Source organism: Entelurus aequoreus, linkage group LG08 (assembly GCF_033978785.1).
Source record: "Entelurus aequoreus isolate RoL-2023_Sb linkage group LG08, RoL_Eaeq_v1.1, whole genome shotgun sequence".
NCBI classification, from domain to species: domain Eukaryota; kingdom Metazoa; phylum Chordata; class Actinopteri; order Syngnathiformes; family Syngnathidae; genus Entelurus; species Entelurus aequoreus.
In genome coordinates, this window is record NC_084738.1 from 27,945,062 (window position 1) to 27,970,379 (window position 25,318).

A 25,318-nucleotide genomic window follows, 5' to 3' on the forward strand; every position below is an offset into this window, starting at 1 on the left:
GGATTAAAACAACATAAAGGTGACTAAAGGATGTTACTGCATGTCTAGGCAGCTTTCATAATGTTAAAACCGTAATTAGAAGGTGATAAACTTTTTTTATGCCCTCGCTCTGAAAATGTTTGATTTAAAATGAATGATTCCTACTTCACGTAGTTATTTTATCGTGCCAATTAACAATGATAAACAAGGAATTACTGTAGTTGGTTTTAAGATTACATTGAGCTGCTCTTAAGTTACTGAAAGGTGTACTTCTGGTTTTGGTGACTAAAAGTATCCCGAAACAAAGTCAATACTTTATAAAAAGTCATTAATATCTAAGTTGTAAAAACCACAGGCTGAATATTTGTGTCGCCCAGTGAGTCCATAATCTTCTCATCAGCCCACAGCACTGCCATTCACCCAGTTTCAAAAGCTTCCCCAAGAAAGTAGCATGAAGCTGAGCCAAAGCTCCATAAACACTGCATCGCTCGGGGACAGGTGCGGTTTTTGTTAAAGATTAAAAGTCCAAATCAGCAAGTTGTTTGAGCGGCGAGCCGAGAGAGGGATGCGCGTGGCGGCCCGAGGCTCTGCATGGCAATGAGTCAGAGAGGGGATGAGGAGACAGAGACTAACGGTATGCTCATGGAGGAGGAAGACGGGGGGAGACAGTTTAGTTCTGGGGAGGACGCGAGGAGTGAGGTGCTTTTGTTGCACCAATGCATATGTTTAGAATGGGGCATAATTAAATCAAATCTTTCAGTTGCACAAAATAATTCCCAGTTAGATGATTAAGATCGGAATTCATTTGAATGAATGAATGTAATATGGTCGTGTGAAAAGAGATGTCTCAAAGTGGCCGTTTTTAAATAATGGAACATGTACAGGACTTGTGGGGCGGTATAGCTCGGTTGATAGAGTGGCCGTGCCAGCAACTTGAGGATTCCAGGTTCGATCCCCGCTTCCGCCATCCTAGTCACTGCCGTTGTGTCCTTGGGCAAGGCACTTTACCCACCTGCTCCCAGTGCCACCCAATGTAACTTATATATTGGGTTTCACTATGTTAAAGCACTTTGAGTCACGAGAGAAAAGCGCTATATAAATACAGTTTATAAATAAAGTTGATTTGATTTCATTTGATAATTCACATCACTTCACTTGATAATTTACTGCATTTTATCATCAACCATTTCTAAGCCCAAAGCAGGAGTGTCCAAATCTGTTCCAATGATGGCCGCTTGCATAAATACTGTATTTACTTACTTGACTTTTGTTCTTTTTTTGGTGGAATGTTATTAAAAGGTTTGCTCAAGTAAAATAACTCAAACAGAGAACAAAAGTAGGTTTGAAAAACACCAACCTATTTATTATTAACCGTCTGGAATGGACTTATGCTGTCTTTTAGTGGATGTGGAGTGGTCATTAGTTTTTTGGTGACACCTAAAAGCCACAATAATTCATTAAGCTAAACTCATGACGCAATAGGTTGAATGATGCGGATACTGGATACCTCTCAACATACTGCAGGCTTTGTATCAATAAGTAATATGCAACTGTAATTGATTTACACTTGTTAATATTGACAAATGCTGTGTTTTAGACATCAATATTGTTCAAATAAGGCAGTTCTTCTCAAATAGTGGGTCAGGCCCCCCTGCTGGTGGCGCATTGCGATGTTTGGGAGGGGGGCACGTGGAACCCCGGGGATCATGCATTATCAGTATCATGCTTCATACCCCGACTTAAACAAGTTGAAAAACTTATTTGGGTGTTACTATTTAGTGGTCAATTGTACGGAATATGTACTGAACTGTGCAATCTACTAATAAATGTTTCAATCAATCAATAAAAATAAAAAACACTTCGAAACTCTGTACACAACAAAACATGCTCTTTATAGCAATGAATCCGAAATTTGTTTAAAAAAACAATTGTTTTGTAGGTTAAAGTGTTTATATATTGTACTCCTGAGTTAATGTTGTTATTTATTGTTTGTTAAATTTTATTTTTCAGTATCAAATGGTTGAAGTGGGTCAAAAAATTGTGTCGTTTAAATAAGAATTTATTATGTTTTTAATTTCAGACAAATTGATGTACTTTAAAACGTTTTTTTACAGACTAAAAACAATGGTAATAAAGTTATTATTTGTTATAAGTTGATCTATATGTATCTCTTTTTTCTTTTTGTTTTCTTTAATATTACCAGTAATAAGGATACAATGTTATATCTTATAACAAATTTATAGACAAATAATACTATTTATAGTTGCAAAGGTGCCAAATGTTTTCTTCTTCCTAGGGGATGGTGTGACAGAAAATGATTGACAAGCACTGAATTAAGGACACTTATTTTGCATGTCTGGGAGCTGTGCTTAAAAAAAACGATTCATATCCAAATCGTGATTCTTATTTATTTTGATTTTCAAACGATACATAATTTTCAAAAATCCCCCCCAAAATTTTTATAATCACTTTTTAAAAAGAGGTTTTTATACTATGCGAATACGTCAGCAGCCAAGGAGCTTTTGCAACCAGTTACCTGTTTTATTGTAATTTTTGTAGCAAAGAATATCAGGAATCGATTTAATTAAGAATCTTATTGAGGCGAGAATCGATTCCGAATTGAATCATCGCCCCAAGATTCAAATCGTATCGTTAGTTCTTGTAAGATTCACATCCCTAAAATCTAGCTTATGTGCTGTAGTGTGCTTAGCTGTTGTGTAGCTACTAGCTCATAGTAGCCTATAGCCTACCATGTTTACCTTTTGTAAATGACTTGAATAAAATACAAAAACTACCATCCTTGTGTTTCTAGTTAGAGGACATTTAACTGGCGGTCCAGCTTTGCACAAGTAAACACGCTGCAGGACTTCTTGTATCAGAGAGTTTAGATGCAAGCCGATCTAAAAAGTTACTTGTTTTTTTGCTGATATCGAACCAATATCTGATATGAATATTGGTTTGAAACACCTATGGTGTAATATCCAATAGGGGTGTAACAGTAACAGAGATCCAGGCAGACGAAAACAGTGCAGCCCAGCCACGATCTGGCTAGAGGAGTCATGGCTAGCGATAGAGTCAAGGAGAAACCTAGAGACCGTCTTTCGGACATTTCTCCCCCCAAAATACACACTTCCAACATCTCTTTTCTTAAAGGGGAACTGCACTTTTTTTGGAGTTTTGCCCATCGTTCACAATCATTATGAGAGACAAAAAGACAAAAGTTTTTTTCTTTTTTTTGCAGTCTAACATATAAAAATCGGCTCGTTCCGATACTTCATTTACATTCCGTAACCTGTATAATAACCAAATTGTAGCCACATTGTTATTGTAAGAACGAACACTCAGGAACTCTTAATCTAGGGTAGTAACACATGGGCATGCTACGGTATTAGCCGTAAAAGCTAACTACGGAAGGAGATAAGCTAGCTTCTACTTCAGCACGAAACCTGTTTGAGTTTGTAATGCACAACACTGCGATAAGACACCAATCTGTAAAACATGAACAATGATATTACAGTATCTGTAAAGTATTAGCCCACATTTCATGTTTTGTTTGCACACAGCTAGCTTGACAACGTATGTACTCGTAATAACACCCACGACGTGCTGAGTGTATCATGATCAATATAAAGTGTGACTCACTCGATGGACAGTTGTGCGTTTGGTCCAGCTGGCCAAGGACCAAATTGTATACGGATTATTTGGGTAAGCACTCCATTTATATTGAAATATCTTGGCTCTAAGTTCCACATTTATAGAGTCGACACTTTCACCTCACTGTCTCGGCTTCCGTCTGCTCCTTTCTTCGTGTTCGCTTCTAGAAGCAACAGTTAATCCTTTCTATGTTAGCTTCAGAAAGATAAGGTTGCAAATCCTCATCCATCCATCCATCCATTCTCTACCGCTTGTCCCCTTTGGGGTCGCGTGGGGTCGCTGGAGCCTATCTCAGATACAATCGGGCGGAAGGCAGGGTACACCCTGGACAAGTCGCCACCTCATCACAGGGCTGTAAATCCTAATTTGTCTAAAAATTGTCGTCTTCGTTGTCTGTTATCAAGTCTGCCATGATTAGAACACACACGCCTTTGTTTTTGAAAGTAGGAACACACATTTGTTGCCAGAAGTCAGACGTGCGCTGCTATGGAAATGGAAATCAATGCGTTGAAGAAATCAGTCCCAGCGTTGATTAAAATGATGAAAATACAGTAAATATTGAACATGTTGCATATTGTTATGAACGTGTCTGTTACTTCATTATATATTTACCTACAGTGTGTACATAAAACGTTGATGGAGGCTTTTGAAGTTGTTTTATAGGACTTTGAAGGCTACAACAGTTACTCTCATTATCCGCATCGTCCAACTGTTTTTTTTATCATCTTTAAAATCTTGTCTGTCATAAGGATTGTAAACAATAGGCAACATTTGAAAAAAAAGTGCAGTTTCCCTTTAAGCATGAGATTTACTAACTGAACGATATGCATAAAAACACACCAAGAATATACATGATAAGGAAGCACAGAAACAACACAAAGTGTACAACAAACACTTTGGCATCTGTGGCACAATTTCCAGCGACATCAGCCCCAGCGGACAATTTGTAAAAGATCCCAACCCAGGACAGTGGGTCGCACTTTTCTACTTCGCTGGTAGAGTAAGAGCGAGTTGCCGCCGGCTGTCGCTGTCAGTTGTCGTTTGTGCGCGCGATAGTGAATGTTACCACATAAGCTTCATTAGCAGAACAGAGACGCCGCTGTTTGAATTATTGATCAAGGGAGTGAATAGCATCAATGCTCAAATCAAAAAACAGTGTTAATGTGATTTCTGCGAGTCTGTGTGTGCATGTGGGGGTGTAGCAAACTCTGCAGCCAAAAGGACCATATTGCAGGAAACCTTAGCCCATATGTTGTGTAGCAAAACAAGCCGCCAGTCAAATACAGCTGACTGCAGCTGGAAGCAAGAGCAAAACGTCAACGTAGGAGATGTTCTATTTGTAAAAGACATTTATCTTTGGTAAGAGAAAGAACCAAGGGTAGCAGCACTGCAATACAATTACTGACTTAAAAAACATATTATAGCATAAGAAAGGGTTATTACTTTGACTTGAGCTGCTGTGTCTTAGATGTCACTCAAAATCAATGACTTAAAGCAGGTGTGTCCAAACCTTTTCCACGAGGACCACATACTACACTGCAAATTTTACGTTTTATTTAAAGACTCCGCAACACGGTGAAAGTGGGGTAAGTGCATCTGCCTCACAATACAAAGGTCCTGGATTCGATCCTGCGCTCGGGATCTTTCTGTGTGGAGTTTGCATGTTCTCCCCGTGACTGCGTGGGTTCCCTCCGGGTAATCCGGTTTCCTCCCACCTCCAAAGACATGCACCTGGGGGTAGGTTGATTGGCAACACAAAATGGTCCCTAGTGTGTGAATGTGAGTGTGAACGTTGTCTGTCTGTCTGTGTTGGCCCTGCGATTAGGTGGTGACTTGTCCAGGGTGTACCCCGCCTTCCGCCCGAATGCAGCTGAGATAGGCTCCAGCGACCCCCCGCGACCCCGAAAGGGACAAGCGATAGAAAATGGATGGATGGATTATAGCATAAGAAAGGGTTATTACTTTGACTTGAGCTACCATGTGTTAGATGTCACTCAAAATCAATGACTTAAAGCAGGTGTGTCCAAACTTTTTCCATGAGGGCCGCATACTACAACCCGAGGATACTTAATTTAAGAATTGCAACTTGAACAATGCTTGTTTTCAGAAAAAAACACAAACCTTGAAAAGCTTGAAAGTCCTGTTAATTTATAGTTAAAGAAATCTTAATTTAGGGCGTCTCATCAAGGAAAATTAACGAGCTGCATGAACAGATCATTTCACTAGTTTTGAGTTTTACCTGAAATCTAGTCTTTTTATGTTATATTTTGTCAGGTCGTTTTTGCAGTGTACTACTTAAGTCAACTCATGTAGCTTAAGATGATATATATACACACAGTATATTTAAAAACAAACATAACCTGCATGTCTGCTTTGTCTCGTTACATTAGGCCACTGAGCCCCTTTGTTAAATGTTGTTTTTTTTATACCTCAATTTATGAGGTTAATTAATTCTAATAAATGTTATCTTAAATCAACGTGTCCAATTGAACTGAATTGAAATCAATTTAATTGGTGCTTGCCACCCCCCAAAAAAGAGCACCATTTAAACATGTAACATGTATTTTAAAAATAACTTTTAGATAAGAAATACTGTATAAAAACAATACAATACAATGTAATGCAGTAATAGTAGTATTACAGCATTTGCCTTAGAGAGTGGATTTTGACAGTATCTCCTTTCAACTGCTTCTTCGTCAAACACACCACCAGGAGCTTTTCCATACTTTCATGGATAAATGTCTGCCGTTTGAATATTATTTTAACATTTTTAGCCAGCGTTGGACTCATTCTGCTTCAGTATGGTGCAGACTGGCAGTGACACACTCAAATTATTTTGCCAAGTTGACGACATGCTCAGTCAGGCTTTTAATTCTTATTTTTTCTAATTCAATGAACACCAACCACATTACATTACGAGGTTCACTGTGATATTTGCTACTGTACGACAACTAATTGTTAGGGTATCGGTCAAGGTGTTGACCCCAGGATGCAGAGACGGCAGACAAGGTTGAATTACAAAAAGGAAATATTTTAATTAGTCAAAAAAAGGGGTAACAAAAGGCGATGGGGCAGAAGCGCACACCATGTATCACAGACCAAAACAGGTTCCTCAGAGGGTGCACTGAGCACAGCAAAAAAAAATCCTCTCTACCTCAGGGAAGCTAGGAAGAAAACACAAAGAGGTTAGGGATATCAGGACTAAGGAACGACTAACGTACCAGGACTGGCGAGGTTGAAGCAGGCGCATGAGACGTGAGGAGTTCAGAAGACAATAACCGGCAAGGCCAAGCTGTCAGTGACGAGCTTAAATACTAACGGGCTAATTAGTTGCAGGTGTGCCTCAAGGTCCGCCCATCGCTGAGGACGAATGAACTGAAGACAAAATGCAGACATCACAATAAAGGAGAAGGCAGGAGAATGATAGAACACAACACTAATGGCAGAGATGCTTGTAATTTAAAATTTTTCCTTGAAACTTAAAGCATACCAGCTCTTATCTCAAAACACTCTTAAGTTGAGGTATCGACATTTTAGAATGTGCAGCGGACCAATAAAAAAAACTAGCTTTGGGCAGCAAAACGCATTTTAGGCACCTCAGCCCTAAAAATTGATTAGGCTTGGTTAAGAATTGCCAATGATTGGGACGTGGATTGTTTTTAGGCATGTCTTACAGTGGTAAATGTCCTCTACTGAATGTATGTATCTGGCCACTGGTTCGTATTATTGAAAAACAAGATTTTTGTCTCATGTGCTGCCCCCCAGGATACTGACTGACCTTCTGAAGCAACAGGGAGGAGAGGTGAGCGCATTGGAAAATGCTGAGACCACTTCGCCCAATGGAGGGAGAGCTAACGGCGTCTCAGCCAGGATGCATCGCAGCAGGAGCGGTGAGCTAAGTGGAGAGGCGCACGCACACACACACACACACACACACACACACGCACACACACGCACACACACACGCACACACACTAATTGAGTGACACATACAGAAAATATACAAGCTCAATACACGCATTGCAGTAAATGTGCAAGTATAAGTATGATGCTGCTAATATTATGTATTGTTTCTTGCCGACTTACATTTTTGTGTTATTCCTTTAAGATGTTCAGTGTACATCGCAGCATTATTCTACTTCAATGCATATAACTTTTCTTCCTTGCAGCTGATAGACATGTGCTGCATATGCAGTATTTGTTTAAACATACACTCACATCCCATCACTCCTTCTACTTTGTATTTAAATGGAGGTCCAGGGCCGCTTCTAGGCAGACGTATATGTATGCATCATGTATACACCTTGTTCCTTGCTGAAGCACATCTTTTCTGTGCTAATACAGTAGTAACATTGCTGCCTTCTTCATTGAATTTGGTTGTGAGCTACGTATGTATATCCGTATCTGCTCAGTGGCCTTGTGGTTAGAGTGTCCGCCCTGAGATCGGTGGGTCGTGATTTCAAACCCCGCCCGAGTCATACCAAAGACTATAAAAATGGGACACATTACCTCCCTGCTTGGCACTCAGCATCATGAGTTGGAATTGGGGGTTAAATCACCAAAAATTATTCCCGGGCGCGGCCACCGCTGCTGCTCTCTACTCCCCTCACCTCCCAGAGGACAAATTTCACCACACCTAGTGTGTGTGACAATCATTGGTACTTTAACTTTAACTTAACTTTAAGTCCTACCTGGAGAAATGGATTGCACTTTGTCAGCATACTTGCCAACCTTGAGACCTCCAAATTCAGGAGGTGGGGGGGGGGGGGGGGGGGGTGCTGGACATTGAGTCCGAATGGACCATGTTCCGGACCTCTATTGTCGAGGCGGCTGATTGGAGCTGTGGCCGCAAGGTAGTTGGTGCCTGTCGTGGCGGTAATCCTAGAACCCGTTGGTGGACACCGGCGGTGAGGGATGCCGTCAAGCTGAAGAAGGAGTCCTATCGGGTTCTTTTGGCTCATAGGACTCCTGAGGCAGCGGACAGGTACCGACAGGCCAAGCGGTGTGCGGCTTCGGCGGTCGCGGAGGCAAAAACTCGGACATGGGAGGAGTTCGGGGAAGCCATGGAAAACGACTTCCGGACGGCTTCGAAGCGATTCTGGACCACCATCCGCCGCCTCAAAAAGGGGAAGCAGTGCACTATCAACACCGTGTACGGTGAGGATGGTGTTCTGCTGACCTCGACTGCGGATGTTGTGGATCGGTGGAGGGAATACTTCGAAGACCTCCTCAATCCCACCAACACGTCTTCCTATGAGGAAGCAGTGCCTGGGGAATCTGTGGTGGGCTCTCCTATTTCTGGGGCTGAGGTTGCTGAGGTAGTTAAAAAGCTCCTCGGTGGCAAGGCCCCGGGGGTGGATGAGATCCGCCCGGAGTTCCTTAAGGCTCTGGATGCTGTGGGGCTGTCTTGGTTGACAAGACTCTGCAGCATCGCGTGGACATCGGGGGCGGTACCTCTGGATTGGCAGACCGGGGTGGTGGTTCCTCTCTTTAAGAAGGGGAACTGGAGGGTGTGTTCTAACTATCGTGGGATCACACTCCTCAGCCTTCCCGGTAAGGTCTATTCAGGTGTGCTGGAGAGGAGGCTACGCCGGATAGTCGAACCTCGGATTCAGGAGGAACAGTGTGGTTTTCGTCCTGGTCGTGGAACTGTGGACCAGCTCTATACTCTCGGCAGGGTCCTTGAGGGTGCATGGGAGTTTGCCCAACCAGTCTACATGTGTTTTGTGGACTTGGAGAAGGCATTCGACCGTGTCCCTCGGGAAGTCCTGTGGGGAGTGCTCAGAGAGTATGGGGTATCGGACTGTCTGATTGTGGCGGTCCGCTCCCTGTATGATCAGTGCCAGAGTTTGGTCCGCATTGCCGGCAGTAAGTCGGACACGTTTCCAGTGAGGGTTGGACTCCGCCAAAGCTGCCCTTTGTCACCGATTCTGTTCATAACTTTTATGGACAGAATTTCTAGGTGCAGTCAAGGCGTTAAGGGGATCTGGTTTGGTGGCTGCAGGATTAGGTCTCTGCTTTTTGCAGATGATGTGGTCCTGATGGCTTCATCTGGCCAGGAACTTCAGCTCTCGCTGGATCGGTTCGCAGCTGAGTGTGAAGCGACTGGGATGAGAATCAGCACCTCCAAGTCCGAATCCATGGTTCTCGCCCGGAAAAGGGTGGAGTGCCATCTCCGGATTGCGGAAGAGACCCTGCCCCAAGTGGAGGAGTTCAAGTACCTCGTGGTCTTGTTCACGAGTGAGGGAATAGTGGATCGTGAGATCGACAGGCGGATCGGTGCGGCGTCTTCAGTAATGCGGACGCTGTATCGATCCGTTGTGGTGAAGAAGGAGCTGAGCCGGAAGGCAAAGCTCTCAATTTACCGGTCGATCTACGTTCCCATCCTCACCTATGGTCATGAGCTTTGGGTTATGACCGAAAGGACAAGATCACGGGTACAAGCGGCCGAAATGAGTTTCCTCCGCCGGGTGGCGGGGCTCTCCCTTAGAGATAGGGTGAGAAGCTCTGCCATCTGGGGGGGGGCTCAAAGTAAAGCCGCTGCTCCTCCACATCGAGAGGAGCCAGATGAGGTGGTTCGGGCATCTGGTCAGGATGCCACCCGAACGCCTCCCTAGGGAGGTGTTTAGGGCACGTCCGACCGGTAGGAGGCCACGGGGAAGACCCAGGACACGTTGGGAAGACTATGTCTCCCGGCTGGCCTGGGAACGCCTCGGGATCCCCCGGGAGGAGCTGGACGAAGTGGCTGGGGAGAGGGAAGTCTGGGCTTCCCTGCTTAAGCTGCTGCCCCCGCGACCCGACCTCGGATAAGCGGAAGAAGATGGATGGATGGATGGATAGGACTTCACACACACACACACACACAATATTTACAAAACAGGGGGGTGACAGAGATGAGAGATGTTGCATCGTGTCCCTTTTTCAGCAAATTTCTCCTTTTGTCACCTTGTAATATATACATTTTGTGAGTATATTAAAATGTATTTTCTCAACTTCAAACATTTCGATTTAAAGGGGCAAAACATTTATTTGAGGGGGCAGAGCCCCCTCTTACTCCCACGTAGAGCCGGCCTCATGGAGGCGCCATGACTATATGAGGCAGTAAAACCAGCTGTACAGATCACTAGGAGGCATCCAACAGTTCGAGATGTACTGTAGTCAGGTCGGATGGAGGGGAGAGACAGTGAAAAGGGGAGACACCAAATGAGAATCTTTAACTGTAAGTAGAACACGTGCAACATCGCAGGATTACAACACACTCTAATTACTATGTTAATGTAGGCAGGCTGCAGCACTTCAGGCAGCATGTGCTGTGTTGTGCATACACAACACATGAATCAGGGGCATGCCACTTTGCATCTTATATTACAGATAAAAACCTGTCTTTTTTTGTTTATTTGACTTATTAGCCACTGGTGTGCCTCCATGTGATCATGTGAACATGCATGGGTGTGTGCACATGTGAGGTAGCGGATAAGGGCAAAAAATGTTTGACAGCCTAAAAAATGTCAGTAAGGAGAAGTTAATAAACTCTTAATGATGTAAAAGGGACGTTTTAAGCACTGCACTTCAAAAGCTTATCATAGAGCCTCCAGATGCCAAGATTGTCCACATAGGTTTTAACGTCATGTATATTCATTGCATTCTAAATATTGATGAAGTTATGACAGTCGATTTTGCATTTTTTCCAGTTTCAATCCACACCACTAACAGTGACAGTTACTGTGTGTGTGTGTGTGTGTGTGTGTGTGTGTGTGTGTGTGTGTGTGTGTGTGTGTGTGTGTGTGTGTGTGTGTGTGTGTGTGTGTGTGTGTGTGTGTGTGTGTGTGTGTGTGTGTGTGTGTGTGTGTGTGTGTGTGTGTGTGTGTGTGTGAGTGCGCGTGAGTGTGAGTTCAGTTTAAACTACTTGGAAGAGAGTACGCTGTAAGAACAACGAGAGATTTACTATAAAAAAAACAAAAACTAAAAAAAACTGGCAGCTCAGTCTCTGGAAAAAAATATTTTTCTTAAAATAACAGTAATACCATTTTTTAATTTACACTAATTTGCTGTAAAAAAAACAATAAAAAAACTGGATATTTTTCGGAAAGATTCTGGCAACTGAGCCGTCTTTGACAGGAATTTTTGGAACTTGGAAAACTGAAGGTCTGAAATAGTAATAAAAATAACAATAATAATAATAATAATTTGATTAATTTTGGGGTAGAATACTATATTGCATTCAGTATTCACACAATAATGACAGTTTTACACCCAAACAACAATGTGAAATAAAGAAATAATGAATGAAATGTACAAAAAATAAACATTTATCATCCTTTTTTTGAAGAACTTTAATGGCGAAGACGGCGATGAGCAGAGAGAGTGGAGGGCAGGGGAAAGCCGTGTGTGTACACTTAAAAAAAACACCGAAAAATTTATAGTAACAAAATGGCAGCTCAGTCGCCAAAATTTGACTGTAAAAAATAAACGCTAACCATCTTTCCATTTACAATAATAAGTTGTTAAAAAACTGAGTAGATTGTTTGGTAAAAAAAAAAAAACTGGCAGCTCAGTCGACATAATTTTACCATAAAAAAAGCAGTAGCACTGTTTTTAAATTTACAGTAATTCTCTGTAAAAAAAAAACACCATGAATTTTATAGTAAAATTCTGGCAACTGAGCTGAGTTTTGTTTTTTTTACCATACAATCCATCCATCCATCCATCTTCTTCCGCTTATCCGAGGTCGGGTCGCGGGGGCAGCAGCTTAAGCAGGGAAGCCCAGACTTCCCTCTCGCCAGTCACTTCGTCCGGCTCCTCCCAGGGGATCCCGAGGCGTTCCCAGGCCAGCCGGGAGACATAGTCTTCCCAACGTGTCCTGGGTCTTCCCCGGGGCTTCCTACCGGTCGGACATGCCCTAAACACCTCCCTAGGGAGGCGTTCGGGTGGCATCCTGACCAGATGCCCGAACCACCTCATCTGGCTCCTCTCGATGTGGAGGAGCAGCGGCTTTACTTTGAGCTCCCCCCGGATGGCAGAGCTTCTCACCCTATCTCTAAGGGAGCCCGCCACCCGGCGGAGGAAACTAATTTCGGCCGCTTGTACCCGTGATATTGTCCTTTCGGCCATACAATCCACATATTCTTATTTACATCTTTGCAGCAGATTCTTGCTATCATTTAGAGGATCTTGAACTTCTTTTTGGCAGAAGGTCCTTAAAAACAGAAGAGCACGGCTATTTTGTTTATGTTCTGAAATTAGCAACACGGACAAAATAAACTGAAAAAAACAAAACAAATGCCCACTACAGATTATACTGGTTCTCCAGAATATAACAAATAGGACTATTAGCGAAGGAATAAATCGGGCCCCCTAGTCTTTCGCTATCTGGAAATGTGGCCCCCAAAACAAATAAGTAAAACATCCCTAAGCCTCAACAGTGCACATGCAGGCTTGTGAAAAACTCAGAATTTGGAATTTCAATTTAATTTTTATTAAATTCATCAAAAGAATTTGGCTCCACTCCATAGGATGTTGAATTGGAATTACAAGAAGTTCATTGCCATTCAAATAAATTTTATTGTAGCCGAATAACAGGAATAATTTGTCACGTTTGACGTAGGTTTTAACGGAAATACTAAAACTATTTTACAAACACTAAAATTAAACACAAATTCCCTCCATTTTGAACACTTTGATACACTAAAGCGTTCAAAGAAAGCTAAGTGTTTTTCCACCACTTTACATAATTTGAAGGTTATTGTTACGGTGTACAGGGGAAGAAGATGGCACAGACAGCAGGGATGTCGTTTAGCTCTTTATTTATTAATATATATAATAAGAAATGAAGTGTGTAAACTAATTCAAAATGTGTATGGTGTGACTATGTGTAGCGATTAACTGAGGAGTGTTACCAGGAGTGTTTAGCGAAAGGCGGAAGTCCAAGCGGGGCAAGGCAGGCTCAAAGGTCCAGAAACAGGCAGGAAGTCGGGGGCAATAGCAAGGCATCAAAAGTCTGTGTCCAGGTCGAGATCAAAGAGGCAGCCAGGGAACCAGAGGGAATACGGGGAGACGAGACACACTTCCCGTGATGCGGGAACGAAGGAATACTGCTGCAATGCGACAAGGGGACTAAAGACAAATTAACATGGAGGGGGAGAAAACAGAGAGAGAGAGAGGGTGCATAGAGCTAGATGAGTCGGCTTACTGTACTGAACAGGTCGCTATGTTCTGGCCCGGGACGCAGGTTTGCAATGGCTTAAGAAGCCCCAGTAGCTCATCAGTGACAGTTGTGTAGATTGCTGATGGAAAGCAGCTGCCTGCTGCAGCCGGGGTGGCGCGTAGGAACAGGCTTGGAGGGGCGCCCAGCGCAGCTCACAGATGAATGCGCACTGGGGTGTGCCCGGGCCGTGACAGTTATAATACATTCAATTGAATGATCTGTTTTTACAGAGAATGTTTTATTCTTACTGTCAACAAGAATATTTGCATTAATTAGAATATAAACATGAGGTTAATAGTAATATTTCATAGAAATATGTATAACAGTCATGTATGGATAAAGCATTATTCCGGAATACACCAAAACTATCAAATTGTATTTTAATTCCTTTAGTTCAACTTGGAATTGCAAATCTACTTCTTGTTTTCAACCTCAATTCAAATTCCAATTTGAATTAATTGGAATTTGGGAGACATTGTTAATCCTGTTTACGTAAAACACACAACATTTATTTGCTCAAAACTTAGACAGAGTTTTGTCTAAAGTTCAGTCGGTTATATTTTGAAGAAAATTGCCAGTGAGCACACTAGTTTGAGTCTCATTACTCATCTTTGCACTGGCCTATGTATTGACTTGATCACTGACTAACCATCCACAGTTACGGTAAAGGAGCATTTGAGCTCAAAATAAGTTGTGTGATTAATCTACGTATAAACATGATTAATGCAATATTTTTTGTGAATAATCACATGAGGTACCTTGTTATTTTTAACAGCTATAATATGTACATATTGTATTTATATTGTGTTTAGGAGTGGTAAAAAAATGTATCCATATCCAAATGGCAATTCTTATTTGTTCCTATTCTAAGAAGAATCGCTGTGCGTATACATCATGCATCAGCAGCCAAGAGGAGATGTTGTAATCTGTAACCGGTTTTGAAAAGGTTTTATTAGCATTTTTATACCAAATAATTAGTTGTGAGAATCGGTTTAAATCAAGAATGGTGTTGAACTGAAAATCGATTCTGAATGTAATCATCACCCGAAGAATTGGAATTGAATTGTGAATTATTGTAAGACTCACATCTCTTATTGTATTTTTTTTTTCTTGCAAGGTGCCTCAGTTATACCTTTCTGATGTACAACTAGGGATTGATACCAAATCTGGTACTTTTTTTGGCACCAACCAAACCCCGCCGGAAAAATCCAACGGTGCCATATAACAGTACCTAGGTTCCACGTGACGTCAGGCCCGGCTGCCAACCTAGCCCCACTTCGGCACTTAGCGATCACGCCAGCAGCACTGAGAGCTGACTCAGCCATATTACCTCAAGGTAATGTTGCAATTTCCAATGCCAACAAAGAAATCGACTCAAAAAAACGCTACAACCTAAGTTAAGTAAGGCTCTGCTTTTCAACAAAATATGCTAGGTTGATGCTCATATACATTAACATTGCTATTGACATGCTACTGAATAACATTAGTGATTTTACATGGCGATTTCGACACCTCCAAATTTGTTAATAAAACTACAACTAAGATGCACGTTACAATCAAACATCCATCCATCCATCCATCTTCCTCCGCCTATCTAAGGTCGGGTCGCGGGGGCAGCAGCCTAAGCAGGGAAGCCCAGACTTCCCTCTACCCAGCCACTTCATCCAGCTCTTCCCGGGGGATCCCGAGGCGTTCCCAGGCCAGCCGGGAGACATAGTCTTCCCAACGTGTCCTGGGTCTTCCCCGTGGCCTCCTACCGGTCGGACGTGTCCTAAACACCTCCCTAGGGAGGCGTTCGGGTGGCATCCTGACCAGATGCCCCAACCACCTCATGTGGCTCCTCTCGATGTGCAGGAGCAGCGGCTTTATTTTGAGCTCCTCCCGGATGACAGAGCTTCTCACCCTATCTCTAAGGGAGAGCCCCGCCACCCGGCGGAGGAAACTCATTTCGGCCGCTTGTACCCGTGATCTTGTCCTTTCGGTCATAACCCAAAGCTCACGACCATAGGTGAGGATGGGAACGTAGATTGACAATCAAACAGCTGGTGCGTAATAAGTACAATACTTACAGTTTTAACACTTTTTAGAGTGCAACAACAAACTAGATTGAGCAAAGACTGAAGTCACTGGCCAACACACCATAAACTACACACTACTACATCTAATGTCTGAGACTTACAACTCTAATTTCCACTTGTTATCATACTTAAAAAATGTCACTTAATATAAATGTATTAGGATTTGCCTTGTATTTTTACATACTGTAAAAAAAATCTGTAGATTTTGCCATTAAAAAAACTATAAGCTCAGTTGCCAGAATTTTAGCATCAAATTTACAGTGTTTTTTTATTGCTGTAAATTCAAAAAACGTCACCACTGTATTTGACAGTAAAATTTTGACTACTGAGCTAGCTGCCAGTTTTTTGCCATACAATTTTCACAGTGTACAATTTGAAGAATAACTTATATCTAGCAGATATTCTTTTTGTTTGTTTGTTTGTTTATTTTACTAAAACAATGTTTGAAATGTATGATAAGGCTAGACAAGGCAAGTCTTTTTTATACAGCACAATTCGCACACAAGGCGATTCAAAATGCTTTACAGAAAATTACAAGAAGTAATAATCATAAAAATGATCATAAATCAAATGAAAAACAAAACAAAATCATCATAACAAGTTGTCATCCTGAATTTGAACATTGCCAACATTTAGGCCTGTCTCACATCTTCAGGAAGACTAAAACTGAAACGAAGCCTCACCATGTTTCGATCTGACTCTGAGCACCTGCAGGAGCCCACTACCTGAGGTTCTCAGAGCTCAAGATGGTTCATATGGTCCCAACATGTGAGATGTATTTTGGCACAAGACCGTGAAAAGATCTGTACACAAGTAGAGCTGTTTTAAAGTCTATTCTCGGAGCAACCGGAGGCTAGTGCAGTGACCTAAACACTAGACTAATGTGGTCATATTTCCTGGTTTTCGTCAGGACTCGAGCAGCAGCCTTTTGGATGTACTGCAGCCCATATAATATTTGTTAGAATATTAGAAAATATCAAAGTTCAAAAGATATGCAAGTGTGCGGAGTGCATGTATTGGAAATGGAAAGAACGAATACATTTAGTTTATTGACGCATATTACAAACCCCGTTTCCATATGAGTTGGGAAATTGTGTTAGATGTAAATATAAACGGAATACAATGATTTGCAAATCATTTTCAACCCATATTCAGTTGAATATGCTACAAAGAAAACATATTTGATGTTCAAAGTGATAAACATTTTTATTTTGCAAATAATCATTAACTTTAGAATTTGACGCCAGCAACACGTGACAAAGAAGTTGGGAAAGGTGGCAATAAATACTGATAAAGTTGAGGAATGCTCATCAAACACTTATTTGGAACATCCCACAGGTGAACAGGCAAATTGGGAACAGGTGGGTGCAATGATCGGGTATAAAAGTAGATTCCATGAAATGTTCAGTCATTCACAAACAAGGATGGGGCGAGGGTCACCACTTTGTCAACAAATGCCTGAGCAAATTGTTGAACAGTTTAAGAAAAACCTTTCTCAACCAGCTATTGCAAGGAATTTAGGGATTTCACCATCTACGGTCCGTAATATCATCAAAGGGTTCAGAGAATCTGGAGAAATCACTGCACGTAAGCAGCTAAGCCCGTGACCTTCGATCCCTCAGGCTGTACTGCATCAACAAGCGACATCAGTGTGTAAAGGATATCACCACATGGGCTCAGGAACACTTCAGAAACCCACTGTCAGTAACTACAGTTGGTCACTACATCTGTAAGTGCAAGTTAAAACTCTCCTATGCAAGGCAAAAATCGTTTATCAACAACACCCAGAAACGCCGTCGGCTTTGCTGGGCCTGAGCTCATCTAAGATGAACTGATACAAAGTGGAAAAGTGTTCTGTGGTCTGACGAGTCCACATTTCAAATTGTTTTTGGAAACTGTGGACGTCGTGTCCTCCGGACCAAAGAGGAAAAGAACCATCCGGATTGTTATAGGCGCAAAGTTGAAAAGCCAGCATCTGTGATGGTATGGGGGTGTATTAGTGCCCAAGACATGGGTAACTTACATCTGTGAAGGCGCCATTAATGCTGAAAGGTACATACAGCTTTTGGAGCAACATATGTTGCCATCCAAGCAACGTTACCATGGACGCCCCTACTTATTTCAGCAAGACAATACCAAGCCACGTGTTACATCAACGTGGCTTCATAGTAAAAGAGTGCGGGTACTAGACTGGCCTGCCTGTAGTCCAGACCTGTCTCCCATTGAAAATGTGTGGCGCATTATGAAGCCTAAAATACCACAACGGAGACCCCCGGACTGTTGAACAACTTAAGCTGTACATCAAGCAAGAATGGGAAAGAATTCCACCTGAGAAGCTTAAAAAATATGTCTCCTCAGTTCCCAAACGTTTACTGAGTGTTGTTAAAAGGAAAGGCCATGTAACACAGTGGTGAACATGCCCTTTCCCAACTACTTTGGCACGTGTTGCAGCCATGAAATTCTAAGTTAATTATTATTTGCAAAAAAAAAAGAAAAGTTTATGAGTTTGAACATCAAATATCTTGTCTTTGTAGTGCATTCAATTGAATATGGGTTGAAAAGGATTTGCAAATCATTGTATTCCGTTTATATTTACATCTAACACAATTTCCCAACTCATATGGAAACGGGGTTTGTATTTCCAGGCTTCCAAAGGCCACCTAAAATGATGTGGCAGGCCAGATTTGGCCCCGGGGCTTTGAGTTTGACATCTGTGGTTTAGATCATATGTACTAAAAAAGCTCTGGTGTAAATTTCGTGCAGTCACATTTATAACTCGATTTTTGAGTTTGTCGTGTGTGGAGAAGTTCCCTTTAGGAGCAAATGAAACCCTCCTGCGTGCGAGCTCACGCCCAAATGCATTAACCTTATACGCCCTTTGAGACACTTGTGATTAAGGGCTATATAAATAAACTTTGATTGATTGATTGATTGATTGATTGATTGATTGATTGATTGATTGATTGATTTGACGCTTTGGCATTGTTTAACACGAGTATCCAACATTGTAACAACATTTATAAGTCAGAAAAGAGGAAATCATCGTAGTCCCCTTAAAAAGTCAAGTGCATATGTGTGTACATTGAACCCTGAGACAAAGTGGAACACCAGATAGATTGCATGAGCTAAAAACAGCGGAACCATATTGGTTTTTCCAGAGTAGAAAATACAGCAAAGGACCAGACAGAGTAATTGAGCATGTTGAAAGTGATGTTAAAAGGTCTGTCTGTCGTTGACATCCCCTTTATAGATTAGAGTGAAACAAGTTAATGTTTCAAGTTTAAGTTTTCGGGATGGCTTGGGGATAGGCAGCAAAAATGTGGTCCAAAATTCTCCAGCAGACATGACTCATTGCAGAAAGTAAGCTGGAAGCAAAAAAAATAAAAAATAAAAAGCTGACCTATTTAACGAACACGACTGCAGAAGCAACGTGACTCAGTGGAACACCGCATCACATCATCGATAACACTTTTCACCTTTGTTTGAACCTTAAACCTCAGCGCTTGAGAGGGTTTGCTCTTTGGCCTCTCGTTTACTAACTGGTCCGTCCTCATTCTGAACTGGTGTGCGGAGTAAGAACAGAGAAAATGACTTATTTTAAGTTGGAAACATCAAGGGTGATAAAAGGCTGCAGATTTCACATCACACTGATGACGAACGCACTCTGCTTTCATGCTATATTTCCCTTTAGGCGGGTCTACGTATAGTAGCGTCACACACGCACACATCATTTTTTTTTTTTTAAATGCAAAGCACCTCAGGGAAGCAATCTAAATTTTGTTGGACCTGTATCTGTACATGCACAATGACAATAAAGATCATTCATTCATTCATTCATTCATTCATTCATTCATTCATTCATCATCTGCTTTTTTGCTTACCCTCTGGCCCTTAATACTCTTCTATGTTTCAATTCACACACACACAAACACACACAAAAACATACAACAGTAGGAAACATGCCGAGGATGCCCTTCACCACTCTTTCTTTCACGGCCATAAGCACTCACAATAGCGCACCAGAAGAAACTGCAGTACGAATGCGTGCTTGTGTTTGCCTGCGTGTGTTTGTGTGTGTGCACGTGTGAAGTATTCCAAGCTTTTAATACCAACTCTGCGTCAATTTATGACGCAGAGTGTCACCATCAAAACGTCTGTCAGCAGCCATCCCCAACAATGAAACATCTTACCATGTAACATCACCTCACTTGAGCAATGGTACTGACATTCAACATAAAATCTACACCAGAACTGGTTCTTCAGGAACTGAAACTACCTAAAAAAAGTTCTGAGTCCAAATGCAATTCCCAAAAACCCTTTTTCTTTGCCTGTGGGTTTTATATTACAGTGCAAAAGTTTAAGCAACCAGAAGAAATGTTTTAGCAGTGCTAAGGATTCTTGGACCAACAGCAGTTTTGTTATTATAGTTTTCCCTCATTTGTGCAAATTTGGTTTTTACATTTTTATGATATTGTTGTAAGGCTTGTCCCTGACAGTTTGGTTATGTTTTAGTTTTTCCTCTGTGTTTGTCTTTATTTCCTGTCAGCGCTTTTATTTTGGTCGTTTCCTGCTTGCCTCCCTGAGCGCTGTTTCCCCTCAGCTGCGGCTGATTGCCACCTGGCCACACCTGGTGTCAATCAGCCAGCTGCTATTTAAACGTGCTTTGCCATCCAGTCTGTGCTGGAGTATTGTCGTTAGAGCTACTACCTGTCGTGCTACTACCTGTATCCTGTAGCTGTTTGCAGCATGCTGTCTTTTTTGTTCCTAGTTCCTGTTTGCTGGTTCCTGTTTCCTGTTTTCCAGTTTGGCTGTTCCTGGTTTCTGGTTTGTGTTTTTACCTTTATTTTTGGACATTAAATCACGTTTTCCTGCACCAAGCCTGCCTTCTCTGCATCTTGGGGTTCGTCACCAACACATTGTGACAATTGTGGTGAAAAGGAACATACTTCGATAGCGATAAACACATTATCCCAAATTAGGATTATTAATAATAAATCAAATATTTTCATAGTTAAGAGCATAAAAAACTGTTTACGACCTTCTAAAGATAGAGCCCCCTTGACATGAAATAACACTCATATAGTCACGTTTACATTGTTTTATGAAATATATTTATATATTATTTTATTATTATTAATTATTATATATTATTTTATTTTTATTATTATTATTATTATTAATATTATTATTATTATTGTATTATTATTTCATATAAGATTTTTAATTTTCATGTGGGAACTCTCCTGAAGGAATCAATAAATTACTATCTATCTAGTTGCATTCCAAGCGTCATTGCTATGGCCGTCACCCAATCAATCAATCAATGTTTATTTATATAGCCCTAAATCACAAGTGTCTCAAAGGGCTGCACAAGCCACAACAACATCCTCGGTACAGAGCCCACATAAGGGCAAGGAAAAACTCACCCTAGTGGGATGTCGATGTGAATGACTATGAGAAACCTTGGAGAGGACCGCATATGTGGGTAACCCCCCCTCTAGGGGGGACCGAAAGCAATGGCTGTCGAGTGGGTCTGACATGGCCACTACAACACAGCCACAATGTGGAAATACTTCCTGTAATAATTCCTCTAAGTTAGAACTGGGCTTCTATGTGCTGAAAACACGGACGTTAAGTTGTTCTGCAAAAACTTGGTCAAATTAACAGTTGCAGCTATGAGCATTAGCTTTGTTGTTACCTTTTAGCGTTCTATCTTGTAAATACAGCGTGTCTGCGTTGTCATTCCACATAGATCACGCCCAAGCTATGATGTTGATGTTGAAGATGAAGTGCATCTTGAATCAAGAGACTTCATCTTCAATTTGCCTGGACAGCTGTTGATAGCAGTCTAAGTTAGCCTGAAGTGCCATACCCAATGTTCGATGCTATGTCTCACTGTTGTCGTTTGACATCGGTCGCGCGTCAATGTCTCAACAACGTGGAGATGTGTTATTGATGAAGATGAAGATTAAGTCCATCAAAAAGTTGTTCCACCAAAGGTTGGTCAATTTGAGATTGTTGCGTTGAGGATACTGTAGCACCAAGATTAGCTGCTTGTGTTGTTGTTAGCATGGTTCACCCTTAACCAGGAAAGCAAAGTTCCACTTGGTGAAAAGCTTTATTAATCTCCACAATATAATGATAGAAAATAAGACCAATAGTGCAATGTAATTAATACATAATATGATACATAAATACAACTTAATTTAGACTTAGACTTAGACTTCCTTTTTATTGTCATTCAAATTTGAACTTTACAGCACAGATAAGAACGAAATTTCGTTACATAAGCTCATGTTAGTGCAGGATAAAAAAGCAATAAGGTGCATATATAAATAAATAAATAAATATATATAAATAATATATAAATATATATATAAAATAAATACATGTATATAAATATATATAAATAAATAAATAGATTACTGTACAGATAAATATATTGCACTTTTTCACATGCGTCCACCTTTATGGATGTATGTTATATTGTCTTTTTTATTCCAGCCAGTTAATCCATTTTGGGGGGACTTGAGGGGATAATTATGATGCGTTCAAGAGTCTTACGGCCTGAGGGAAGAAGCTGTTACAGAACCTGGAGGTTCTGCTTCGGAGGCTGCGGAACCTCTTTCTAGAGTCCAGCAGTGAAAACAGTCCTTGGTGGGGGTGGGAGGAGTCTTTGCAGATTTTCTGAGCCCTGGTCAGCCAGCGGCTTTTTGCGATCTCCTGGATAGGAGGAAGAGGAGTCCTGGTGATCTTTTCCGCCGTCCTCACCACTCTCTGGAGAGACTTCCAGTCTGAGGCATTGCAGGCTCCAGTACAGACAGAGATGCTGTTGGTCAGCAGGCTCCCTATAGTGCCTCTGTAGAATGTGGTGAGAATGGGGGGAGGGAGCTGTGCTCTTTTCATCGGACGCAAAAAGTGCATGCGCTGCTGAGCTCTTTTTACAAGAGCTCCAGTGTGTAGGGACCAGGTTATATTGTCAGTTATCTGCACCCCCAGGAACTTGGTGCTGCTTACTATCTCCACCGATGTGCCGTTGATGAAGAGTGGAGCGTGGCTAGACGTGTGCTTCCTGAAGTCAACGATGATCTCCTTGGTCTTGTTGACATTCAGGACCAGGTTGTTGGTTCTGCACCAGTCAACCAGATGTTTCACCTCCTCCCTGTAGTCCATGTCGTTGTTGTCACGGATGAGGCCCACAACTGTCGTGTCGTCCGCATACTTCACAATGTGGTTAGTAGTGGACCTGGCGCAGCAGTCATGAGTCATCAACGTGAACAGCAGCGGACTCAGGACGCAGCCCTGGGGGGAGCCGGTGCTCAGGGAGATGGCACTGTAGGTGTTGTTGCCCACTCTCACAGACTGGGGTCTGTCTGTGAGGAAGTCAAGCAGCCAGTTGCAAAGGGGGGTACTGAATCCAAGGGGGGCCAGTTTGCTCACCAAGTGCTGCGGGATGATGGTGTTGAATGCTGAGCTGAAGTCCAGGAACAACATCCGCACGTGTGTGTCCTTTCCTTCCAGATGTTCTAAGCTCAGGTGGAGTGCAGAGGATATGGCGTCCTCTGTGGAGCGGTTAGAGCGATAAGCAAACTGGTATGGGTCGAATGTGGGGGGAAGTCTGGAGACAATATATTCCTTTACCAGCCTCTCGAAGCACTTCATTATGATGGGGGTGAGTGCAACGGGGCGGTAATCATTGAGGGAGGAGATTGTGGGGTTTTTTGGCACTGGAATGATTGTGGCCGTCTTAAAACATGATGGTACCACAGCCTGGGTCAGCGAGATGTTGAAGATGTCTGTGAGAACCCCAGCCAGCTGGTCTGCACATCCCTTAAGCACCTTGCCCGGAATGTCATCAGGTCCCGGTGCTTTCCGGGGGTTCACTCTCCTCAGGGTTTTCCGGACATCCGCTATATCCAGGTTGAGCAGCTGCTCATCAGGGCGAGGGATGGATTTTCTCGCCGGAATGGTGTTAAGTGCCTCAAACCTTGCAAAGTAGTTTTTAAGGTCATCTAGGAAGCTGATACTGTTGTCACAGGGACAGGGGGCAGCTTTATAGTCCGTGATGACCTGTATGCCCTGCCACATTCGTCTAGTGTTTGTGGGGATGTCAAAGAAGTCCTGCACTTTCTGACTGTGAGCACGCTTTGCAACCTTAATGGCACGGTTCAGGTTAGCTCTGGCTGATTTTAATGCTACCATGTCGCCAGACTTGAAAGCCTTGTTCCGAGCCTTCAGCATTGCACGTACCTCACTGTTCATCCAGGGTTTCTCGTTGGCCCGTGTGGGGATGTTCTTGATCACACTGACATCCTCCATGCACTTCTGAATGTATGCGGACACAGACTCTGCATACTCCTCCACACATGTGTGGTGATTTTCGGTGGCGGCTGCTTTGAACATGTCCCAGTCTGTGGTTTCGAAGCAGTCTTGTAATGCTGACATTGCTCCCTCTGGCCAGGTCCTCACCTGCTTCACTGTAGGTCCTCACCTACTTTAACACTTAACTTAGACCAAAAACATGCAGAATATGATAAGGATGGGTACCAAATTCGGTACTTTTATAGGTATTGACCAAAGTTGGTCAGTTGTAAAATCAAATAGTGCCATATTTTGATACCATTGTGGCACTTGACACTTGACCAGAAAACAAGCAGTCAAGCACTTAGAACGAACTCAGCCGGGTAGTATCTAGGTAATGTTACAATTTTAAATCCCAACAAAGCAAGAAAAAGGCGCTCAAAAGTACAGTAAGGCTCCACTTTTTCAAACTGCGCTAGCTGGATGCAAATTTTTATTGTAATTGCCATTGACATGCTACTGATTAGCATTAGCGATTTTACATGGCGAATTTAACACCTCCAAAATTGATCATGAAAACTAAAACTAAGATGCATGTTACAATCAAACAGCTGGTCTTTAATAGGTACAATACTGACAGTATAAACACTTTATAGGGCTTAACAAAAGAAAATATTGGCATATTCAGGTTAATGGCAAAGACTACTTCCTGGCTAAGGTACCACACCATAGTCTATACACTTCTGCCATCTAACGTCTTGGAATTGCAACTACATGCAAAGTCTACAATATAATACAGTACATTACTGGCAAATCAGACACAGAAGTGTAAGAAAACAAGATAACAACTAGACACCACAGCTCAGTGTTAAATAAAATAATTAGGGATGTAACGATTCATAGATATATCGAAAGATCAATTTATATTGCTAAATTTCAAGTACATCGATCTATGCTCGGCAAGTTTGCCTTCCTGATGATAGGTATTGATCCCAGATCGTTTTAAAAAGGAATCAATCAATTTTATTGATACTAAAAAAAGGAAAACGTTGGAGTAAAGAACGGCAGACTCAATATGAAGTTTAACACTTTTAAAAATAAG

The 25,318-nt window shown here is 42.0% G+C and overlaps 1 protein-coding gene across 1 annotated transcript in view; it reads left to right on the forward strand.

The window, feature by feature from the left end:
- LOC133655731 (protein shisa-9-like) overlaps positions 1–25,318 on the forward strand; it is an 88,407-nt gene that overhangs the window by 33,284 nt on the left and 29,805 nt on the right. The window contains exon 3 of the mRNA XM_062056158.1: positions 7,399–7,523. Within this exon, the coding sequence (XP_061912142.1) occupies positions 7,399–7,523 (125 nt within the window). The remainder of the gene's footprint in view (positions 1–7,398; positions 7,524–25,318) is intronic.